At 36.9% G+C, this 18,860-nt stretch overlaps 3 protein-coding genes across 4 annotated transcripts; 1 reads left to right on the top strand and 2 right to left on the bottom strand.

The window, feature by feature from the left end:
* Nucleotides 1-3,563: 3,563 nt before the first annotated feature.
* LOC110922883 lies at nucleotides 3,564-4,156 on the bottom strand. The gene has a single exon (XM_022167079.2). It carries the CDS (start codon nucleotides 3,919-3,921, stop codon nucleotides 3,670-3,672), a length of 252 nt encoding a protein of 83 aa, XP_022022771.1. The 5' UTR covers nucleotides 3,922-4,156; the 3' UTR covers nucleotides 3,564-3,669.
* Nucleotides 4,157-5,416: 1,260 nt separating this feature from the next.
* Nucleotides 5,417-5,921, bottom strand: LOC110923490. Its single transcript, XM_022167573.2, has one exon. It carries the CDS (start codon nucleotides 5,851-5,853, stop codon nucleotides 5,512-5,514), a length of 342 nt encoding a protein of 113 aa, XP_022023265.1. The 5' UTR covers nucleotides 5,854-5,921; the 3' UTR covers nucleotides 5,417-5,511.
* A 7,918-nt stretch (nucleotides 5,922-13,839) lies between these two features.
* On the top strand, nucleotides 13,840-15,479 carry LOC110921508 (malonyl-coenzyme A:anthocyanin 3-O-glucoside-6''-O-malonyltransferase). 2 transcript variants are annotated; one of them, XM_022165847.2, is made up of 2 exons: nucleotides 13,840-14,384; nucleotides 14,994-15,479. In XM_022165847.2, the coding sequence occupies exons 1-2, from the start codon at nucleotides 13,979-13,981 to the stop codon at nucleotides 15,356-15,358; spliced, it is 771 nt and encodes a 256-aa protein (XP_022021539.1). In that variant the 5' UTR covers nucleotides 13,840-13,978; the 3' UTR covers nucleotides 15,359-15,479. The 2 variants fall into 2 exon arrangements, with proteins under 2 accessions (XP_022021539.1, XP_022021538.1); XM_022165846.2 differs by having other exon boundaries at nucleotides 13,841-15,479.
* The last annotated feature ends 3,381 nt before the right edge of the window (nucleotides 15,480-18,860 follow it).

The raw sequence follows: 18,860 nt of genomic DNA, 5'->3' as shown, positions 1-18,860 counted from the left end.
TGCGAAAAATAGCTTAAATGGTAATGTATATGACATGCAATCAGTTTGATCATCAAAAATAGCTTTATAATGAATGTAAGAATATGTTTTACCATGATCAACTCGACAATCTTTAGTATAAACACGAATCGGAACCGAAAGTCTTGTAAAACGACTTTTTCGTTGACTCTCGATTCGGATCCGTGCATGCATGTATGAGATCTGTATTAGAGCTTATTTTGACCATTTTTATTTTAGTTTAACTTTCTGGAATTTTTGCATCTTGAGTCTATGCTTAGCCGATTCATATGCATGTTTCCGATTATGCTTAAAAGTTGACTATTTTGCCCCTTTTGATATAAAACGTGATTTTTGGAAAAGTGAAAGAGTAGAAATCTTTATTACTAATTTATAAACTTGCACCGAAAATTTGAGGTCAGTTGGTGGTCCAGATTTTGAGTTATGGCCGATAGCGTAAAACTATATCTTTATGTTTAATAAACGGCGCACTTCGCATATAACCTATTTCAGGCCACGTTTTGATATAAAACTTTTTACCCACTGATGTTATATAATATTTTGGGATTTTTGATGATTTTTATGTAATTTTTGGCTGAACGTATCATAGATCGCTAAGTCGATTCGGTTAATGCCGGTTTTGACCGTTTAAGCCATAAAATGAGTTTTATACATTCTTTTGACCCCAAACCTTTTTCTACTGATTTTATATGTTAAATAAATTATTTTGAGCATTCTGGAAATATAAAAATCTCAGCTTTCTTTTAAAAACCCGGAAACGGCTCTAAATCGCATTTTTAGCGTTTTTAGCGCATAGTAGGCGTTATACTCATTTTAAACATATAAGAATTATACCTACTGATGTATTTAGCATATTTTCATATAATAACAGTAAGTATAAATGTTTGAACCCAGATTTCCAGTTTTAGCATTTTTAGCCCTTGTGAAATTACTAAAATACCCCTACGGTGCATAGTTTGATTTTAAATGATAAGTTTTGTATACGGGTCATACCCTACTGTTATAATATGTTAAATGAAGTATATTTACTGTATAAATCAGACCCGAGACTCAGATTTCCAAATTAACTCTTTTATAATCTTTTAAATGACCAAAATGCCCTTCTAAGGCATAAATTGAGTTTAAAATTATTCGGGGCATAATAGAACATAACTTACTGATATTATATCATATTTAAAGCATATTATCTCAGGGAACTTGCATACGACTCATTTGGCTACCCGTAACGCCCTTTTTGCGTTCGGTTCGGTTTACGTAACTAGTTTGCGTAAATTGACCGAAACGGGTCAAACGTTATCATTTTTGTCTCAAAATCCAGAATGTATTTAGTATACCTATATTAAACAAGTATTCAAACTTGTCGGACCTAAATCACATTCTATCCGGTCTTTCGCTTAATCGTGCGCTTGTACCGTATCGTCCTTAAAACTAGCCGGTCAAAGCTTAGGCTTAAATAAAAGACCCGTTAGAAATCTAATAGGTTATTATAAACCTTTGTTCCAGATTAGGAGGCCCAGTAAAAGCTATCTACACTTACCAATTGTGATTCATACTTACTCAGGTAAATACATTTTGACTTATTTTCCCTATACGGGCTTGGGGTACGGTATATATAATACCGCTTGATCGAGCGCACAAATCCTGCGCCCTTGGGTGTCTAGTCTTGAATAGTTTGTTCGACTCGTTTAAACAGTTTTGTTTTACTTTAAGCGTTTGGGGGGTTATTGACCGTGTCCCGGATATCCTTGGCATTATCTTACGAGATGGCCACGACCAGAGCACGGGGTGTAGGCGTACACCCGTCGTGTATAACTCTTTAATGTGGTGTGTCATTTAATCTTTAGCCCGGACAGAAGATCCCGGGCCACCAAATGTACGAGTACCATGTAATTCGTTCACAAGTTTATATTGCATAATTATCCCAAGTTAATAAAAATATTTATGCCTTGTGCATTTAAATCAATTTTCAGTCATTTTCAAAATGAGTCGGTTGATTTGTATTTACCAGTGTAAACTGACGTATTTTTCCCAAAAGGTTAAGTGCAGGTACTATACGTACTAGGCTGGCTGTTTCCTAAAGAGCGTCCACAATAGTCTCGCAAGCTCGGACGACAATAAACTGTTGAACAATATATCTTATTTTATTTGATCCGCCTGTGGATCCGTTTCAACTACTTGTGATATTTATTATTACATTTTAATTAAGGTTGAAATGAATCTATTTCTGCTTCCGCTGTGCATTATTATATTGTGTTGTTTGTATATGACGATGCCAACCACGTCACTGTACCCCACACCGGGCCCACCGGTGACACGTGGAGATCGGGGTGTGACATTGATATTATAAATAGTTAAGATACTTTGATATGGCTTATCAAAATTCAAAGGCAATTTAAATATTACACCAAACAAAGGTTAACTGATTGTCCACTAAAAGTATTGATTCCTACCTTCAAAATATGGAGTGGCCGTGTAGGATGATGGTGAAATGCAATGAAAAAGTGCATCCAACTTTGTTATTTCTCATAAAAGTTTCAAAACAATGTGGCTTGTATTTCCAATTTTATTTCTAAATGATGAAAATATATAAAAGATAACACCTTTATATATTCTTTGTTCATATGTTCTTCTAAAACTTTTATACGTCAAATAATGAAAATAATTATAAAACACCACCTTTATTTTTTGGTTTGGTGGGATTATGCAAAACCCAAATCCCAAAATGTTTGAAACCAATAATATCATGTCATGTCAACTTCGTTATACACTTCCCATTTTGCATTCAAACGCTAGGGGTGCTTCCCACGAGTGGTAAACAATTTTTTTTAAATATAAATTTGTGATTGGTTAGAAGAGAGTGAGACCCACCATTAACCCACTCTCTATCCTCTATCTCTTCTCTTCCCGCATCGGTGAGTAATCACCGTGAAATCACCATACCAAACACCGCAAGGGTGCCGACTGCACCATGCCCGCTTGGTGAACTCCTCCCCACACAAACTTACCGAACCTAGGGCTGTTCATGAGCCGAGCCGAGCAGAGCCATGCCAAGCTCGGGCTCGGCTCGATTATAAAACGAGCTGGCTTGGCTCGGCTCGGATTTGAAACCGAGCTAAAAATCTAAGCTTGGGATCGGCTTGGTTTTAAACCGAGCTAGCTCGGCTCGGCTTGGTTTGGCTCGATTTTATAAAAAAAAAAACTAATATATACCTCTTAAAATTTAATAGCCTAAAATATTATTCAATAATTAAAACTTATTATAAGTAAAATAATTCGAGCTAAACCGAGCCGAGCTACAAAGCGTTACGAGCCGAGCCGAGCTAGGCTCACTTTCTAACCGAGCCGAGCCGGCTCGTCTCACTTTTAAACCGAGCCAAATCGAGCGAGTTTTTTCCGAGCTAAATCCGAGCAAGCTCCGAGCCGCGAGCTTTTTGAACAGCCCTAACCGAACCCGCCCTTTCCACCCTTAGTATCTCACTTTTTGCATCATATACTACTAATAAAGCAAATAATCATCAACACGATGTTGTTTCATTACCAAAATATTTCTGATGATAATCAAAATTGTATTTGATTAATAAGAAGGTAGTACATCATGCATAATTACATGTACCATATATGCCTAACCTAAAAACAAAAGAAACTGATCCCTCAATTGGGACCCCAACAACTCAAGTACATAACTTTTCTCAAAGACTCTTCTGATTGGTCAATGGCTTTGCTTGAAGCCAAGGCAGCCGGAGAAGACAACTTCTTTGTTTGGGTGACTGAACGGAGATTGGACTTAGCGTGGTGGTGGATGGCTCTGATGGTGTAGTTCCACCGTGCGAACCCTTGATCTTTTAGTGCCTCCACCAATCCAACGGTACCGGCCACCAACCATGCCCTTGATGTCGAACTCATTGTATCTTGAAATTGAAACTTTTTAAGTCTTAATTGAAAATGTTTGTAAGATTTGTTTGATGAAGTAGCACAAGATAGGGATGGGGTATATATAGGCGCCAAATGTATAAGAGAACCAAGTTTTTTGGAAGCAGAAACGGTAGGCTTCTAGTTGATGGTTTTTTAGGGGCAAAAACGGTTTTAGATGTTAAGGATATATGATGTATAAATGGGACAGGCTTGATCACCACATTATGGGTCATCATATTTTATCTTTCACACGCCTCTATCTGTATTATTTTTTTAGTAACACAGGGGGGATGCACCATACAATAGAAAACGACATCCAAAGCACATGCATTTGAAACCATACTCTTTTGGCCTTTTCGAACATTTGTTTTCTACTCATCTGTCGAATGTATAGTAATAATAATAATAAATTTCAAAAATATTTTGTTCTTTATTATTTATCTCCAATCATGCATTCAAAAGTTTCATTGGAAATTTGTTTATACAGTATGCTAATATAATTAGATTCTTCTATGTATATAGCTGAAATAACAAAATTTTATTTCAACTAAATTTTAAATATACTTTGTATGCTAGATGGATAGTATTTAACTTGGAGTTAATTACACACAGATGTTGTAATCTATCCAAAATAACATCTTTAGTTACTATGGTTTTCAAGTAAATGTTTAGGTTTTATGATTTCAATTTTTATAACCCTTTTAAGTACTAAAGCCATCTAAGTTTAAATTAATATTACATGGACCATACATGTAAACAATACAGACCAAAAAGGATACACTTATATAAGATTCATACAATCAACTTTCTTTATATTCTATGTCACACTCATATTAGGTTGTAACCACTTTTTCTTTTTTTATCTTTGTTGTGAAATATGTTATTATTTAAATTGTTTTAGCGTTTTACTACAACAACCTTACCTAGTATAATCTCACTTATAACTAAGGTATTGGTAAGTTTTGGTATGGGTAGGATGTAGGCAAAATGGCAAATCTTACCTCTATCTCAAGGGATAGAGAGACTACTTCCAATGAGACTCTTAGCTCCAAAACCATAATCAGGACATAAGATTCTAGAAAACATACATAAGCACACAACTACTAAAAAAAGGTAATAATAAAAATAAACACATAAATATATAGGTATTTCTTAGTAAAACTACAACACCGGTAATTAATAAGTGAAAACCTATAAAAAGCTATAGGTTGTAGGCAAATCTTACCTCATAGAACTTAACTTAGTTGCCTGAGGAACCAGTTGGCCCTCAATGGTGATCTAACTGTCGTGCTCATTGCCTGGTCCAAGGTACTCAGTCTTAGAGCGACTAATCCTCAAATCTTTGCATTCTAAGGCTATTCGCTATTCTTCTAACCTCGCATTCTCCGGTTCATGCTTTATGACTATAGTGTATAGTGTTATAGAACATCATACATCTTGATAACAATTCCTATTCAATAATTAAAGACATCAACAACAACAAGAATCTTAAAAAACTTTTTTTCTGTATAACAAGTAGTTGTAGAATTCTGGTAACTGATGTACAATCAAATTATCCTATAATTAAAAAAAAAAGGTTATTTAATTGGGACCCCAACAACTCAAGTACATGACTTTTCTCAAGGACTCTTCTGATTGTTTAGCCTTCTCTTCTTTCCAACCCGTTGAAGCCATGGCTGCCGGAGAAGAAAGGTACTTGGTGTGGGAGAGTGACCGGAGATTGGACTTGGCGTGGTGGTGGATAGTCCTGATGGTGTAGTTCCACCGTGCAAAACCTTGATCTTTGAGTGCTTCAACCAACCCAACTGTTCCGGCTACCATCCATGCCCTGCTTGTTGAACTCATGCTATATATTATTATATATTTGAGATGCCTGAATGAATGATGAGATGTTTGTGTTTGCAAAGTTTTTGATGAAAGCATGAAGAGTGGAGTGTGCGTATAAATAGATGGTCACAACCAAATTATTGGGGGAACAAAACAGCAGGAAATGTTAATGGTTTTAGGGAAACCTGGTTTCTCAATAATACCCCACACTTCAATAGTCACATGGCAAATTATTGTAATGTCACATACTTTTGTAAAATGAAGACGCAGTGTTAACTTTTTTTATAAGTAGTAATGCTAGCTTTTTGGCCAAGAATATTCGGGTCTTATTACATTAAAATTAAGTCCAATGAGATTTCAAAACATGTGTAGTTAATCTGTTTTGAATTCAATTCAACTCTAACGTTTTGAAATGGTAATTTGTATATGTTTTATTTTCAAATATTGATATATTATTCCAATTTACTTATATTATAACTTTTTGTTAATAATGTACGTTCTATTTCTATGAGTGGACATTTATTTATAAAAGGTAATAAATGCAAAAGAGTACTATATGCACATATAGTGTTTTGAATTGTTCGGTCATTAATAATCAAACGGAATCAGGAGTGGGTGCAACATCAGGTAAGTGTTAAGAGTACGTATTGCCTATTTATTTTTTAAAACGCTTAACTCACACATGCTCTAAACCTATACCTAAATCTAGACCAACGTGCATTGTAAGACTACAACCCTCACCATTCCGGGAAAAAAAAAACACTACTACTCATCTTTTATATCAATAAATTACAAGCTCTTTGGTGTCAATCCTTTTAATGTATTATAATTTCTATTTCTTGAACTCCATATAACATGTTCCATTGTGGTTGTAGCTCTATAAGGTCTACAATACGTTATGGAGCTGCACACAATGTGTTCATTGTCGTCCGACTCAATCTATGAGGTATGCACATTAAACTAAATGTCCAGACTTATGTAGCTATACTTCAAAGGGTTCCCAATTCGTATATAACCTAGTAAAAACCTTAGTTAATTAACATGCCCAAACATAATGAGATACATATGTAACAAGTCAAGATCAACGTAATTTCTTTTCTATGTATTAAGTTTTTTTTTAAGCAGATTCTCATTAATTTTTTCCAAATCATATAAGATTTCCATTAATTTTTTTTTTCGTTTTTTCCACACCGAGGGGTTCCCGGGAACACCCAAACCCCCTGGATCCGCACCTGCATATTGGTGCAAGATAACAATAGTTGAACGAAGGTGATCTAGAATCTAATGATTTGGAATTTTATCAATAATGTCTCAAAGACATTGTCTTAGAAAATAGCACGGCCATGAAAAAGTGGAAAATAATACGTGAACTAACTCATATGTTTTTGGATAAATGGTATTAATTTATACATAGTTGGGAGAAAATAAGTACGTAGTTGCATTGTTACATCTATACAATTCACAACCCATAAATCTTACGACTTGCTCCTAATGGCGATACCCGAAAACAGGAGTCATGAACTCGCATATCATCGATTCCTCATCCATCGAGGCAACTCCCAGCCAACTATACACTCGATCTTCTGCTAGCTCTGACCCCAGCAGTTGAAGTACATGACTTGACGTAGAGAATCATCAGACTGGACTTGTTCAATCTTCTTGTTTCCGCCATCATTGACGTCGTTGGAATATTGTAGAATGTTGGAAAATGGACGGAGGTTAATGCAGGCAGAGGAATGACTTAAGGAGTTGATGAGTGATCTGAGTTTGTAACCTTGATCTGTATGCCCGTTCACAACAGCGACCCAGGCGGCCAACGATACACGGGTTAGAGAAGTCATGATTGTTGCTATATGGTGTTTGTTTAAGTTATGATCCGAGATGAGTGAAGGGGATGTTATTAATATATATAGGTGGTTCTTGTGAAGAAGGTGCATGCATCACGTGGGGATGATAAACAGTCATGAGATGGTAACCAATAGGGATCAGCCAACAGGTTTGTCATGGGATATCCAATCCATGTAGTCTACATACACCCATCTGTCCTTTGAAGCATGGGTATTAGAGGAAGAATAAACAAAATGAACATCAAGACACGTGATCTCACGTGCACCGGTTTCGTCCTATCTCATCTCAAGTATGGGTTGTGTCGATTTCTTCTGAATATCTCTAAACTAGAAGTACAACAAATTGAAAAGTATGAAAAATGGGTAATCTTAAGTCTTAACATGTTTGAAGAACAAGAAATCACTCTACAATGAAAACTATTAAAGTTTTAACTAACATATAGTACACTTAGCTTAGATCGAGCTTATTATGTCGAAAATGATCCGCCCTATGTAATCTTAACTAAGTTCATTTTCTCTTGGCTTATTGACGTCAAGTGTTTTATCACCATCTAATGTTTATGGCATCACGTGTTTTGTACTTTTGTTCCTATTAAAATGGTGCGGGTTCAAATCCCGTAAAAAGGGACTTAGGTGTGGGTTTTAAGGGTGTTGTTAAAAAATGTAGTTTCAACTGTTATTTGTAAAGCTCATTAATTAGTCGGGTGTTCGTGATTTTCTTTATGGCTAAAGAACATGACACCGGAGGATATACACAATCATTTCTTCACTTTCTGTCAAAGATGGTTAAATGGCTCATATAATATTTTAGAAACTATGGTGCAAGTTTAGTTCGAAGGTGGTTTTCATGTGAAGTGTTAGAAATTCAGGCCCTTGAACGAACACACAAACACAAAAATAAAAGAACTGTTTGACTCTTTTTATTTATTTATCAGAGGAGTAAATTACAAGTTTTGTCCTTTATGTTTACATCAAATTTCAGGCGCTGTCATTTAGCGCAAAAGTTGACAGGCGCTGTCCTTTACCTTTCAAAATCTTGCACGTTTTGTCCTTTAGGCCAAACCCAGTTAGATTTTTTGGTTAAATTTGATCATGTGCCTTGCACATGAGGGCAATTTTGTCATTTCACCGTTCCAAGGATTATTTTGTAAGAAAATTTTATTTAGGGTACCAAACTTAAAATAGAAAATATGAACTCTCTGTAATATGAAAGTCCCCCTCTCTCTCTCTCTCTTCTCTCTCTCTCTCTCTCTCTTCTCTCTCTCTCTCTACAACACTCAGACTTCACCGACTACCACCATCAACCCACCACCACCTCCCACCCCGCCACCACCTGCAGCAAAACCAAAACCACACTTTTTCACTCTCTCATCTCTTCCTCTCTCTCTCCCCACCATCACCATCACAACCCACCCATGTTACCATTAGCCATCACACCTCCGTCAACACCAACCGACCAACACCACCCACCCCTGTTCACAATCACGCAGTCTCCACCAGTGGTTGACGTCGCCTCATATCCGGTGTGCTTCTATTGATGCCTTTTTGAGTTTTGAGATTGGGGGGTTTTGATCTCTAGGAGTCAGAATTGATTGAAATTAGGGGTTATTGTGATTTTAAATGTTTAGTGTGTTTAGTGTGTGCTGGTGGATGATGATTAGTTCATGAATTAGAGATTTGTAGTTACAAAACATTCTGTTAGAATTTGGATATATCTATTTGGTTTAATTGAGTTGTTTTTCTACAAAATTTGGTTCAAATTCATTAGTGTACTTCTTTTTACTATAAGTGCTCTGTTATATATTTGGATTTGTTGTGTGTCACAAACAATTTTAACCAACGGTTAAGCTGTGAAATTAAGTTCACTGTTTTGGTCAAGTATTGGGGTGTTGTCTGATCTATTTGGGGTTAGGGTTCCGATGGGGGAGGCGGCGTTAAAGTTGGTGCTTGCAGTGGAGGAAGTGGTGGTTGGATGGTGAAGACGACGGTGGCGGTGGTGAAGACAGTCGTGGTTGCAGCGGAGGAGATGAAACGGTGGTGGTTGCATATGGTGGTGTTGGTGAAGACGGTGGTGGTGGCGTCATAAGGTGAAGAGAGAGAGAGAGAGATAGAAAGAGTAGGGAGAGGTGGTTGTCTTAGGTGGGTGCGGTGGTGGTTGGTGTCAATGGCAGATGAGTTGTGGGGGTTGTTTTAGAGAGAGAGATAGTAGATGGAGGAGGTAAGTATCTGATTTTGTTTCAGAGAGAGAAAGAGAATGGTTATTGTGTTTGAAGATAGATTTTTTTTATTTTTAACTTTAATACAGAATAGCCCCTACATAAAATTTCTTTACAAAATAGTCCTTGGAAGGGTGAAATGATAAGATTGCCCTCATGTGCAAGGCACGTGATCAGATTTAACCAAAAAATCTAACTGGGTTTGGCCTAAAGGACAAAACGTGCAAGATTTTGAAAGGTAAAGGACAGCGCCTGTCAACTTTTGCGCTAAAGGACAGCGTTTGAAATTTGATGTAAACATAAAGGACAAAACTTGTAATTTACTCTTATCAGAGACATACCAATACAATAACTCTAACCCTTATTTATACTAAAACTCATTCTACTCCTAACCTTACTCAAACTCTATTAAATAAATAAATAAATATACTTCAAGATAAACCTTATTAGTTTAAACTAATAATTATCTCCAAAGAAAATATAAAAGACTCAATAAATAATTCATCAAGAATTATCTATAACCAATCTTGATCCTTAATTATCTCTTTAGTTCACAATTAACGTCTTCATTCTCCTCCCTAATCTTGAATTGGACAAGTTTCTTCACGTCCGCATCATTATCGACAACTTCAGTAACTTGACCAAGTTTCACATCCCTCTTTCCGGGTCACCTGAACTACACCGTTCATGACCACCGATCAAAGAAAAAACAAGCTCCCCGCTCCTATCGTTTTATTACTAGACATGACAAGATTAATTCAAAACCTCTGCGCTTTGACGAATCCTCTTCCGTCCGTCTACCCGCAAATCCCGATCAGGTACTTTTGCCAATAAGAACAACCTACACTGGTTTCTCCATTCTTATCTTCGACTGGAAGGGCCGGGTCTTGATCTCACCTATATCTAAGTTGCTAATGCGTGAAGCTCACCACTATTAAACCAAAACTGATTGAACTAATCATCTGTCACTATCGTTTTCCCAATGATACTCTCCGTGACACCAGCTGACCTGAACCATCGTTCTATTAGTTTATGTAAAACATATTGAACCCTTGTTTGATCGTAGTTTTCCCACACTGTCATACTCCTTCTTGATATGCCCCCGCTAGTATCAACCACCTACAAAAACAACAATCACCTGTTGACCGGCCCCTCCGTCATCAAACGGATTCCTTAGCTTCTCACGCTTCCGTTTCTTCCGTGACACACGCGCTGGTTTCTCTGCCACAAAAAATCGAACTTCTCACTGCGATTTTCCTTCTTAGGGAGAAAGAGTCTCCGACAAAAATAAAACACGATCAAACTTGGATTAAATTTCTCACCAAGTAAAAATCGATCACCAATGTTTCTTCTCCTAATATTTCTTGTAATTTAATTCAAATAAAATTCACCAACCTGTTCGTGAATTAATTGTGAATGTATCCACCATGACGATCCAATTAATTAAATATGCATGTGAATTGTGATCACTAGCAACGATTTTATTCAATATATGTTGCCATAACTTTGTTGGTTACAGGCCCCAAACACACACTCAACACACTCACTGTATGTGAAATATGTATGAAGATAAGGAATGAAAACTTGCTGTATTCGATATATCAAAGAAAAGGGTTGATTATTCATTAAAGCAAATGCCTTTAAATAGGCTTACAATTACATGCACATGCGAATAAAAAAGAATAAAATAATATTCTATGCTACTAATTCTAATATGCAACGTGCATATCTCAAATCCAACATACTCGGTCAAACTGACCATTTCTTTAGCCAAACAAAATGCAACGAACTGATCCATAACCATAACCCATGACCTGTTCGAATCCTAACCAATTGACCCGTACCCGTGATCCGATAACGCACCGACCCGTGTCCCGTAAACACACCCGAATAATCCAACAAACTTCACCAATTTACTCGACATATTTAACTTTTAATATTCAGCTAATGAATCAATTCCATGTAGCCTTTAAAACCATGCATATGTAGTTGTCGACCACTTTTTTTTTCTTTTCTTTTTCGTCTTCAATCACGTTTGTTTCACACCATTGTTGCAGCCCCGCAAGTGGTTGCTCCGCTTTCTGGAAAATAACTTTCAAAACCATCAAGCTCTTATATCAATTATTGAAAATACATACCCTTTGAACAAACGTGTGACCTTCAAGTTTAGCGCCTTCATGGAGCACATCAAAGAGTATATAAATATTTAATGAATCTTAAAATGTCTATATGATCACTAAGGGTTGGTGATTATTATGTCGAAATAAGAAACCATTTGTTTTATTGAACTTGCATCCTTATTACTTTAATAAGATAAAGTGGGTAAAGTTTTATTAAATTATAGAGTTATGATCCTGTAAAAAAGACTAAAAGTGTGAGAAGGATAAGAAAGAATCTACACCATTAGATTTTTGATCTAATGGTTTAGATTAATAGGGACCAAATTGTAAAATTTGTTTTATTTTTTGGACTGAATTGAAAATTATAGGGGTAATAAAGTCTTTTAGATCCATTCAAAATAGGTAACTCTAATCAAAATCCCTATAATCTCTCTCTCTCTCTCCAATCGCACGACCAGAGAGCTCTTTCTCTCTCTTTCTTCTTGAGTAGCGAAGAAGATGGATTTTGATCTGAACCAGCGACGGTTTGGGTTTCCGGTGTGAAGGGTGTTGATCGGAGACTGAAGAAGACGGCTGAGGAACGAAGGCCGACGACTGTTGATCGGAGACTGAAGAAGACGGCTGAGGAACGAAGGCTGATGACGGGCGATGTTGATCTCCGATGGGGAATTACGGTCCGACGCTCGGAGGAGATGACTGCGAGCGGCAGCGGCGACGGCGAGATGTGTAGTTACGTGGTAGGAAAATTATCGGTGGTGCAGCAGTGGTGGTGCTGGAAGTGGCAGTGGTGGTGCCGGAAGTGGCAGTGGTGGTGCCGGAAGTGGAGAAGATGATACAGATGTGTAATTTTTTTCTTTACTGAATGGTGTTATATCTTGTACTGAATGGTGTTATTTTGTGTACTGAATGGTGTTTTTTTTTATTTTCTGAATGGTGTTTTTTCCTTTTCTGAATGGTGTTTTTTTTTCTTTTCTTAATGGTGTTTTTTTACTGAATGGTGTTATATTCTTGTACTGAATGGTGTTTATTTCATTTACTGCTGAATGGTGTTTTTTTTTTTTGTGCTGAATGGTGTTATTTTTGTGCTGCATGGTGTTTTTTTTGTGCTGAATGATGTTATTTTTGTGTGAATGGTGTTTTTTTTGTGCTGAATGGTGTTATGTTTTGTGCCGAATGATGTTATTTTTGTGTAAATGGTGTTTTTTTGTGCTGAATGATGTTATATTTTTGTGCTGAATGGTGTTATATTTTTCTGAATTGTGTTATATTTAAAACACCATGTATGAACATGCTCTGAATGGTGTTATATTTATGGACGGTTATTTTCCTTAAATCAGGGATTTTCTCTCTCCAAATCCTTAAATCAAGGATTACCATATTTGAATTTGTTAATTAATTTACAATCTTACCCTTTTCAATTAATTTAGATCTAATGGTTGAGATTCTTTCTTACCTTTCTCACACTTTTGGTCTTTTTTACAATAACTCCACCCTTAAACTATATACTCACAGTGGTTGGGCATCTTCGAGTTAGTTGACAAGGCAGCCGAAGGCATCGATCCTATAATATTAGAGTAGAGTCATTTTTATTTTACTTGTAATAATTGCATTATGCGTGTTAATTAATCTTTGGCTGTGTGTGATGGTAAATTCAATAAATAAATAAAATGCCTGAGTTTTAGGATGTAAAATTTTCTCCCTTTTGTTTTGTAGTATAAACAATGGACCACGAAATAGTACGCATGTGCATACATTAAATGAGTTGATATTTAGTGCCTTAGTGGTACCATGAGCCAGAAAGATGATGTGATTGCCTTTTGTTGTTTTTTCATTTATCAAGAATCAAATATACTTTCAACTCTACACTATTGTTTATTGCACGTTTTGAACCCTTGACCTCATAAGAAGATACACCCATACCAAAATTATTTGGTACACACTTATTAAACAACCACAATCACCGTTATGCTATCCACAACCTTCTTTTAATCCACATTTTTGTCCATAAATACATCTCACAGACACTACCACCAATTCCATGGATGACATTCCCAATTTAACAGTTCTTGAACATTCTCGAATATCACCACCACGGGACACCATTGGCCACTGTTCGCTGCCACTAACTTTCTTCGACGTTACATGGCTACTGTTTCCACCGGTCCATCATCTTTTTTTCTACGACTTCCCACATCCAAAATCCCATTTCATAGAAACCGTTGTCCCCAATCTAAAACACTCATTATCAATCACTCTTCAACATTGTTTCCCATTTGTTAGCAATCTGATTGTATTTCCCACGGTTACTAGGAAGCCGAAAATCCGACACGTGGAAGGTGATTCTGTTGCAGTTACTTTTGCAGAAAGCACTCTTGATTTTAATGATCTGACAGGAAATCATCCTCGGAAATGTGAAGACTTTTATCTGCTTGTTCCTGCTTTAGGTAGTGCCGTTAAAGAATCTGATTACGTCACACTCCCACTTTTCTCGGTCCAAGTGACGTATTTTCTGAACTCAGGTTTCTCTATCGGATTGACAAATCATCACAGCCTTGGTGACGCTAGTACTAGGTTCTGTTTCTTAAAGGCGTGGACCTTGGTTTCTGAATCTGGTGGGGATAAATCATTTTTAACAAATGGATCTCCACCTATTTATGATAGATTCATTGACATTCCGAAACTAAATGAAAAGTTGTTGAATCAAACAAAGCTGGAAACATTTTATAAAAGTCCTAGTCTTGTTGGTTCCAGTAATCGGGTTCGGGCCACATTTGTGTTGACCCGAACCCATATTAATCAACTAAAGAAACATGTCTTAACCCAACTTCCAACTCTGGAGTATGTATCCTCTTTTACAGTAACATGTGGTTATATATGGAGTTGTATTGCGAAATCATTAGTCAAAATGGGAGGAAAAACAAGTGAATATGAGTTAGAACAGTTTATAGTGTCAGTCGATTGCAGATCACGTTTAGATCCGCCACTTCCAGCAACTTACTTCGGTAATTGTATCGCACCGTGTATTGTAACTATAAATAACGTTGTGTTATCAGGTGAAAGTGGGTTTGTTATTGCTACCAAATTGATTGGAGAGGGTATAAGTAAAATGGTGAACAATAAGGAGGGGATCTTGAAAGATGCGGAGAGATGGTATGATGGTTTCAAGATTCCAGCAAGGAAGATCGGAGTCTCGGGTACACCAAAACTCAACTTCTATGACATGGATTTCGGGTGGGGGAAGCCAATAAAATATGAAGCTGTTTCATTTTACTATATGATTATGGAGACGTTTTATATAAGTGGATCCAAAGAATCAGCAGCACAAGATCTTGAAATTGGAGTGTGCTTTTCGAGTTTGCAGATGGAGGCATTTGCTAATATCTTCAACCATGGATTAAAAAGTGCAATTTATCAGTAATATATCGTTACCTTTTTCTATGTATCAAATATATATAGTTGCACATATGTATCATGCTTTCAAATGTGTTTTGAGTTTGAACATCCACTGCTTATGAATGTTTAACTATGTACGTATCAAATTGGTTGTTTACCATGATTTTTATTTTTCAAAACAACAATCAAAAGTCATCCACAACAAATATTACAAAAGTTTAACTAAATTTATGAGAACATGTACATTTTTGCTTGGAGTTTGGAAGTCTCTTTGGTTATCCTAACCATTTCATATAAAGGCAACCTTACAATCAACCATTATGTTCCCTAGTGAACTTGGTGGTGATGGTCATTTTCTCCAAGGCGGCTCAATCTTTTTAGAAGTCCAACATGAATTAGAAAATAGGGGCTGTTTGTTAATATCAAAACTTATTTAACTCACAAAGATAATACTCATTTGATCAATCTCATGGCTTTTTATTGTGCAATTGTGAATGATGAAAACAAGAAACGAGGCTGCCATATAAAGGCAACATTACAACGGCATAAAACTAAAAACCTAAAAAAGTAGATCTCACAACTTATTCAACAAAAACAATAACGTAAACATAACAACTAGAAGATAAGCCTTGAACTTCGGATGATCAAAACTAATTCCCACGTGCATAATAATTTTTGGGGTTTGAATCATATTTCAACACACCCTTAATTCAAACTTCTGCACTCCCAATCGATGACCAAGGAAGACAAACTTTTCTTTCGGTAAAGCCTTGGTTAAACAATCAGCAACTTGATCTCTTGAACTGCAGAACTGTAGAACCACCTTCTCTTGTCTGACCATGTCTCTAATGAAATGATACTTCAATTCTATATGCTTAGCTCTGCCGTGTTGCACATGGTTTCTTGATAAGTTGATTGCTGACTGACTATCACACCAAATTGTCGTAGCATGGCTTTGAACGTGCCCCAAATCTTCTAAAATCCGTCTGATCCAAATGCCTTGACACGTTGCACTATTGGCTGAGATATACTCAGCTTCAGTACTAGAGAGAGCAACTGTATTTTGTTTCTTTGAACTCCATGAAACAGCTCCACTACCAACAGCAAAAACATAGGCACCAACACTTTTCCTATCATCAACACATGCTGCCCAATCACTGTTCGAATATCCAACAAGTTTGAGTTTATCATTCTTTTTGTACCAAATACCATACTCGGACGTAGAAGCAACATATCTCGGAATTTTTCTAGCTGCACCAACATGGATTTTCGACGGAGACTGCATGAATCTGGATAAAACTCCAACTGCATAAGCTAGGTCTGGCCGTGTGTGAGTAAGATAGATTAAGCCTCCAACTAAGCTTCGATACTTTGTCTCATCAACCTTGTCTTCACCATCATCTGCCTGATACTTGTCATAAGGACTCATAGGAATATCTTCACCATTGCAGTCTTTCATACAAACTTGATCAGTAAACTCTGAGCATATTTTTCTTGTGAAATAAAAACACCATCTTGAGTTTCGTTCACTTCCAATTCAAGAAAGTATCGAAGCTGCCCCAAATCGGTCATTTCAAACGTCTGCTTCATCCCAGCTTTAAACTCTTCAATCAGCACTTCACTAGAACTGGTACAAATAATGTCATCTACGTATAAACACACATAGATAACATCAGTTGACCACTTCTTCACATAAAGAGTTGGCTCATTCAGGCTCTTAATGTACCCATTATCACTGAAATATCCATCAATTTTGGAATACCACGATCTGGGTGCTTGCTTTAATCCATAGAGGGCTTTGTGCAGTTTATAAACTTTGTCTTGTTGCCCTTTAACCTCAAAGCCTTCTGGCTATTCTACATAAATCTCTTCATCAAGCTCACCATTCAAAAAGGATGATTTCACATCTAATTGATGCAATAACCATCCTTTAAGCACTGCAATTGCTATAACAATTCTGATGGTTTCAAATCTAGCCACCGGAGCAAATGTTTCTTCATAATCAACCCCATATTTTTGAGAGTAACCCTTAGCAACCAATCAGGCTTTGTGTTTGATTATGTTCCCATCAGGACCCACTTTAGTTTTATACAGCCACTTCAAGCCCACAACATTTCTTCCATTTGGTAGATCTACTAACATCCATGTCTGATTTTTAGTGATGGCTTCCATTTCAGCTTGCGTGGCCTCCTGCCACTCTTTCTTTTTAGCAGCATCTGAATAATTTATAGGATCAGCAATGTTAAGTGCAAACTGACAGTTCAAATGATCTGACGAAGCCTCATTCACTTCTTGAGTAGTAGCATAAAGGTCAGCCATTGATCTAACTCTCAGAGGAGCTGAAGAACTGGAACCTGAGCTGTCGACTATGTGAGATCGCTGACTACTGCCTTGACGGGTTGTAACACCTGAAGTTGCTGCTCCTTCTGATTCAGAAGGTTCAACATCATTGGTGCTATCAACTGCTGCACTCTCAACATACTCTTCAGGAAATGGATCCGAATTCATCCTTACATACAATTATTTATCTGACTTGTGTAGCTCCTGCCAGTCCCATGAGTTGTCTTCCAAGATTGTTGTGTCATTAAAACTTCTAGTTTCAATCTTTTTAGTAGCAGGATTATAGAGTCTATATCCCGTACCATTGGAAGAATATCCATTGAAGATCATTTTGTTTGATCTATCATCAAGTTTCCTCCTCCCCTGAACATACTTATGACCATATGCAATACATCCAAAAATCTTCATATTAGTGACATCTGGTTTAACATCAAACCATACCTGATGAGGAGTCTTATCTTGCACAACTGAAGTTGGAACTCTATTAATAGCGTACACTGCTGTGGCAACAACTTCTGCCCAGAAATGATTCGGAAAGTTTCTCTCTTTTAACATGCTTCTAGCCATGCCCATAATAGTTCTATTCTTTCTTTCCACAACACCATTGTGTTGTGGTGTGTGAGGTTCACTTAGCTCCCTTCTAATGCCATTCACTTCACAAATGGAATTAAATTCATTGCTACAAAATTCTCCACCTCTATCTGTTCTCAAAACTTTCAGGCTACACTCACTTTGCTTTTCAACCAGGGCTTTAAATACTTTGAATCTTTCAAATGCATCAGACTTCTTTGCTAGAAAGTATACCCAACACATCCTAGATACATCATCTATCAAGCGAAAGTAATAAAGGCTGTGACCAAGACTAGGTACCTCTATCGGACCACATAGATCGGCATGCACCAGTTCCAATTTCTTTGTAGCTCTCCAGGAAGTAGATTTGAAAGGTAGCCTGATCTGCTTGCCTAGAATGCACCCTTCACAGATTCTTGTGCCTTTAGTCTGAGGTAAACCAGAAACCATAGCTTTCTCATGCAACAGCTTTAAACTATCCCAATTTAAGTGTCCATATCTCTTGTGCCATACTTGAAGCAGTGATGACTGATTGGGAGTGTTGGATTCAGCCTTTGAAGCATCCACAACAAACATATTGTTAGTAGCAACATGAATTTTCATCAACTCGGCTCCTT

The sequence above is a fragment of the Helianthus annuus genome, chromosome 17, assembly GCF_002127325.2.
Source record: "Helianthus annuus cultivar XRQ/B chromosome 17, HanXRQr2.0-SUNRISE, whole genome shotgun sequence".
Lineage (NCBI taxonomy): Eukaryota > Viridiplantae > Streptophyta > Magnoliopsida > Asterales > Asteraceae > Helianthus > Helianthus annuus.
This window is presented reverse-complemented; position numbering and strand designations above follow the sequence as displayed.

What these genes read in the sequence shown, in the direction of transcription:
- LOC110922883 (XM_022167079.2), bottom strand. Translation starts at nt 3,921, where the DNA reads ATGAGTTCGACATCAAGGGCATGGTTGGTGGCCGGTACCGTTGGATTG.
- LOC110923490 (XM_022167573.2), bottom strand. Translation starts at nt 5,853, where the DNA reads ATGCTTTCATCAAAAACTTTGCAAACACAAACATCTCATCATTCATTC.
- LOC110921508 (XM_022165846.2), top strand. Translation starts at nt 13,979, where the DNA reads ATGGATGACATTCCCAATTTAACAGTTCTTGAACATTCTCGAATATCA.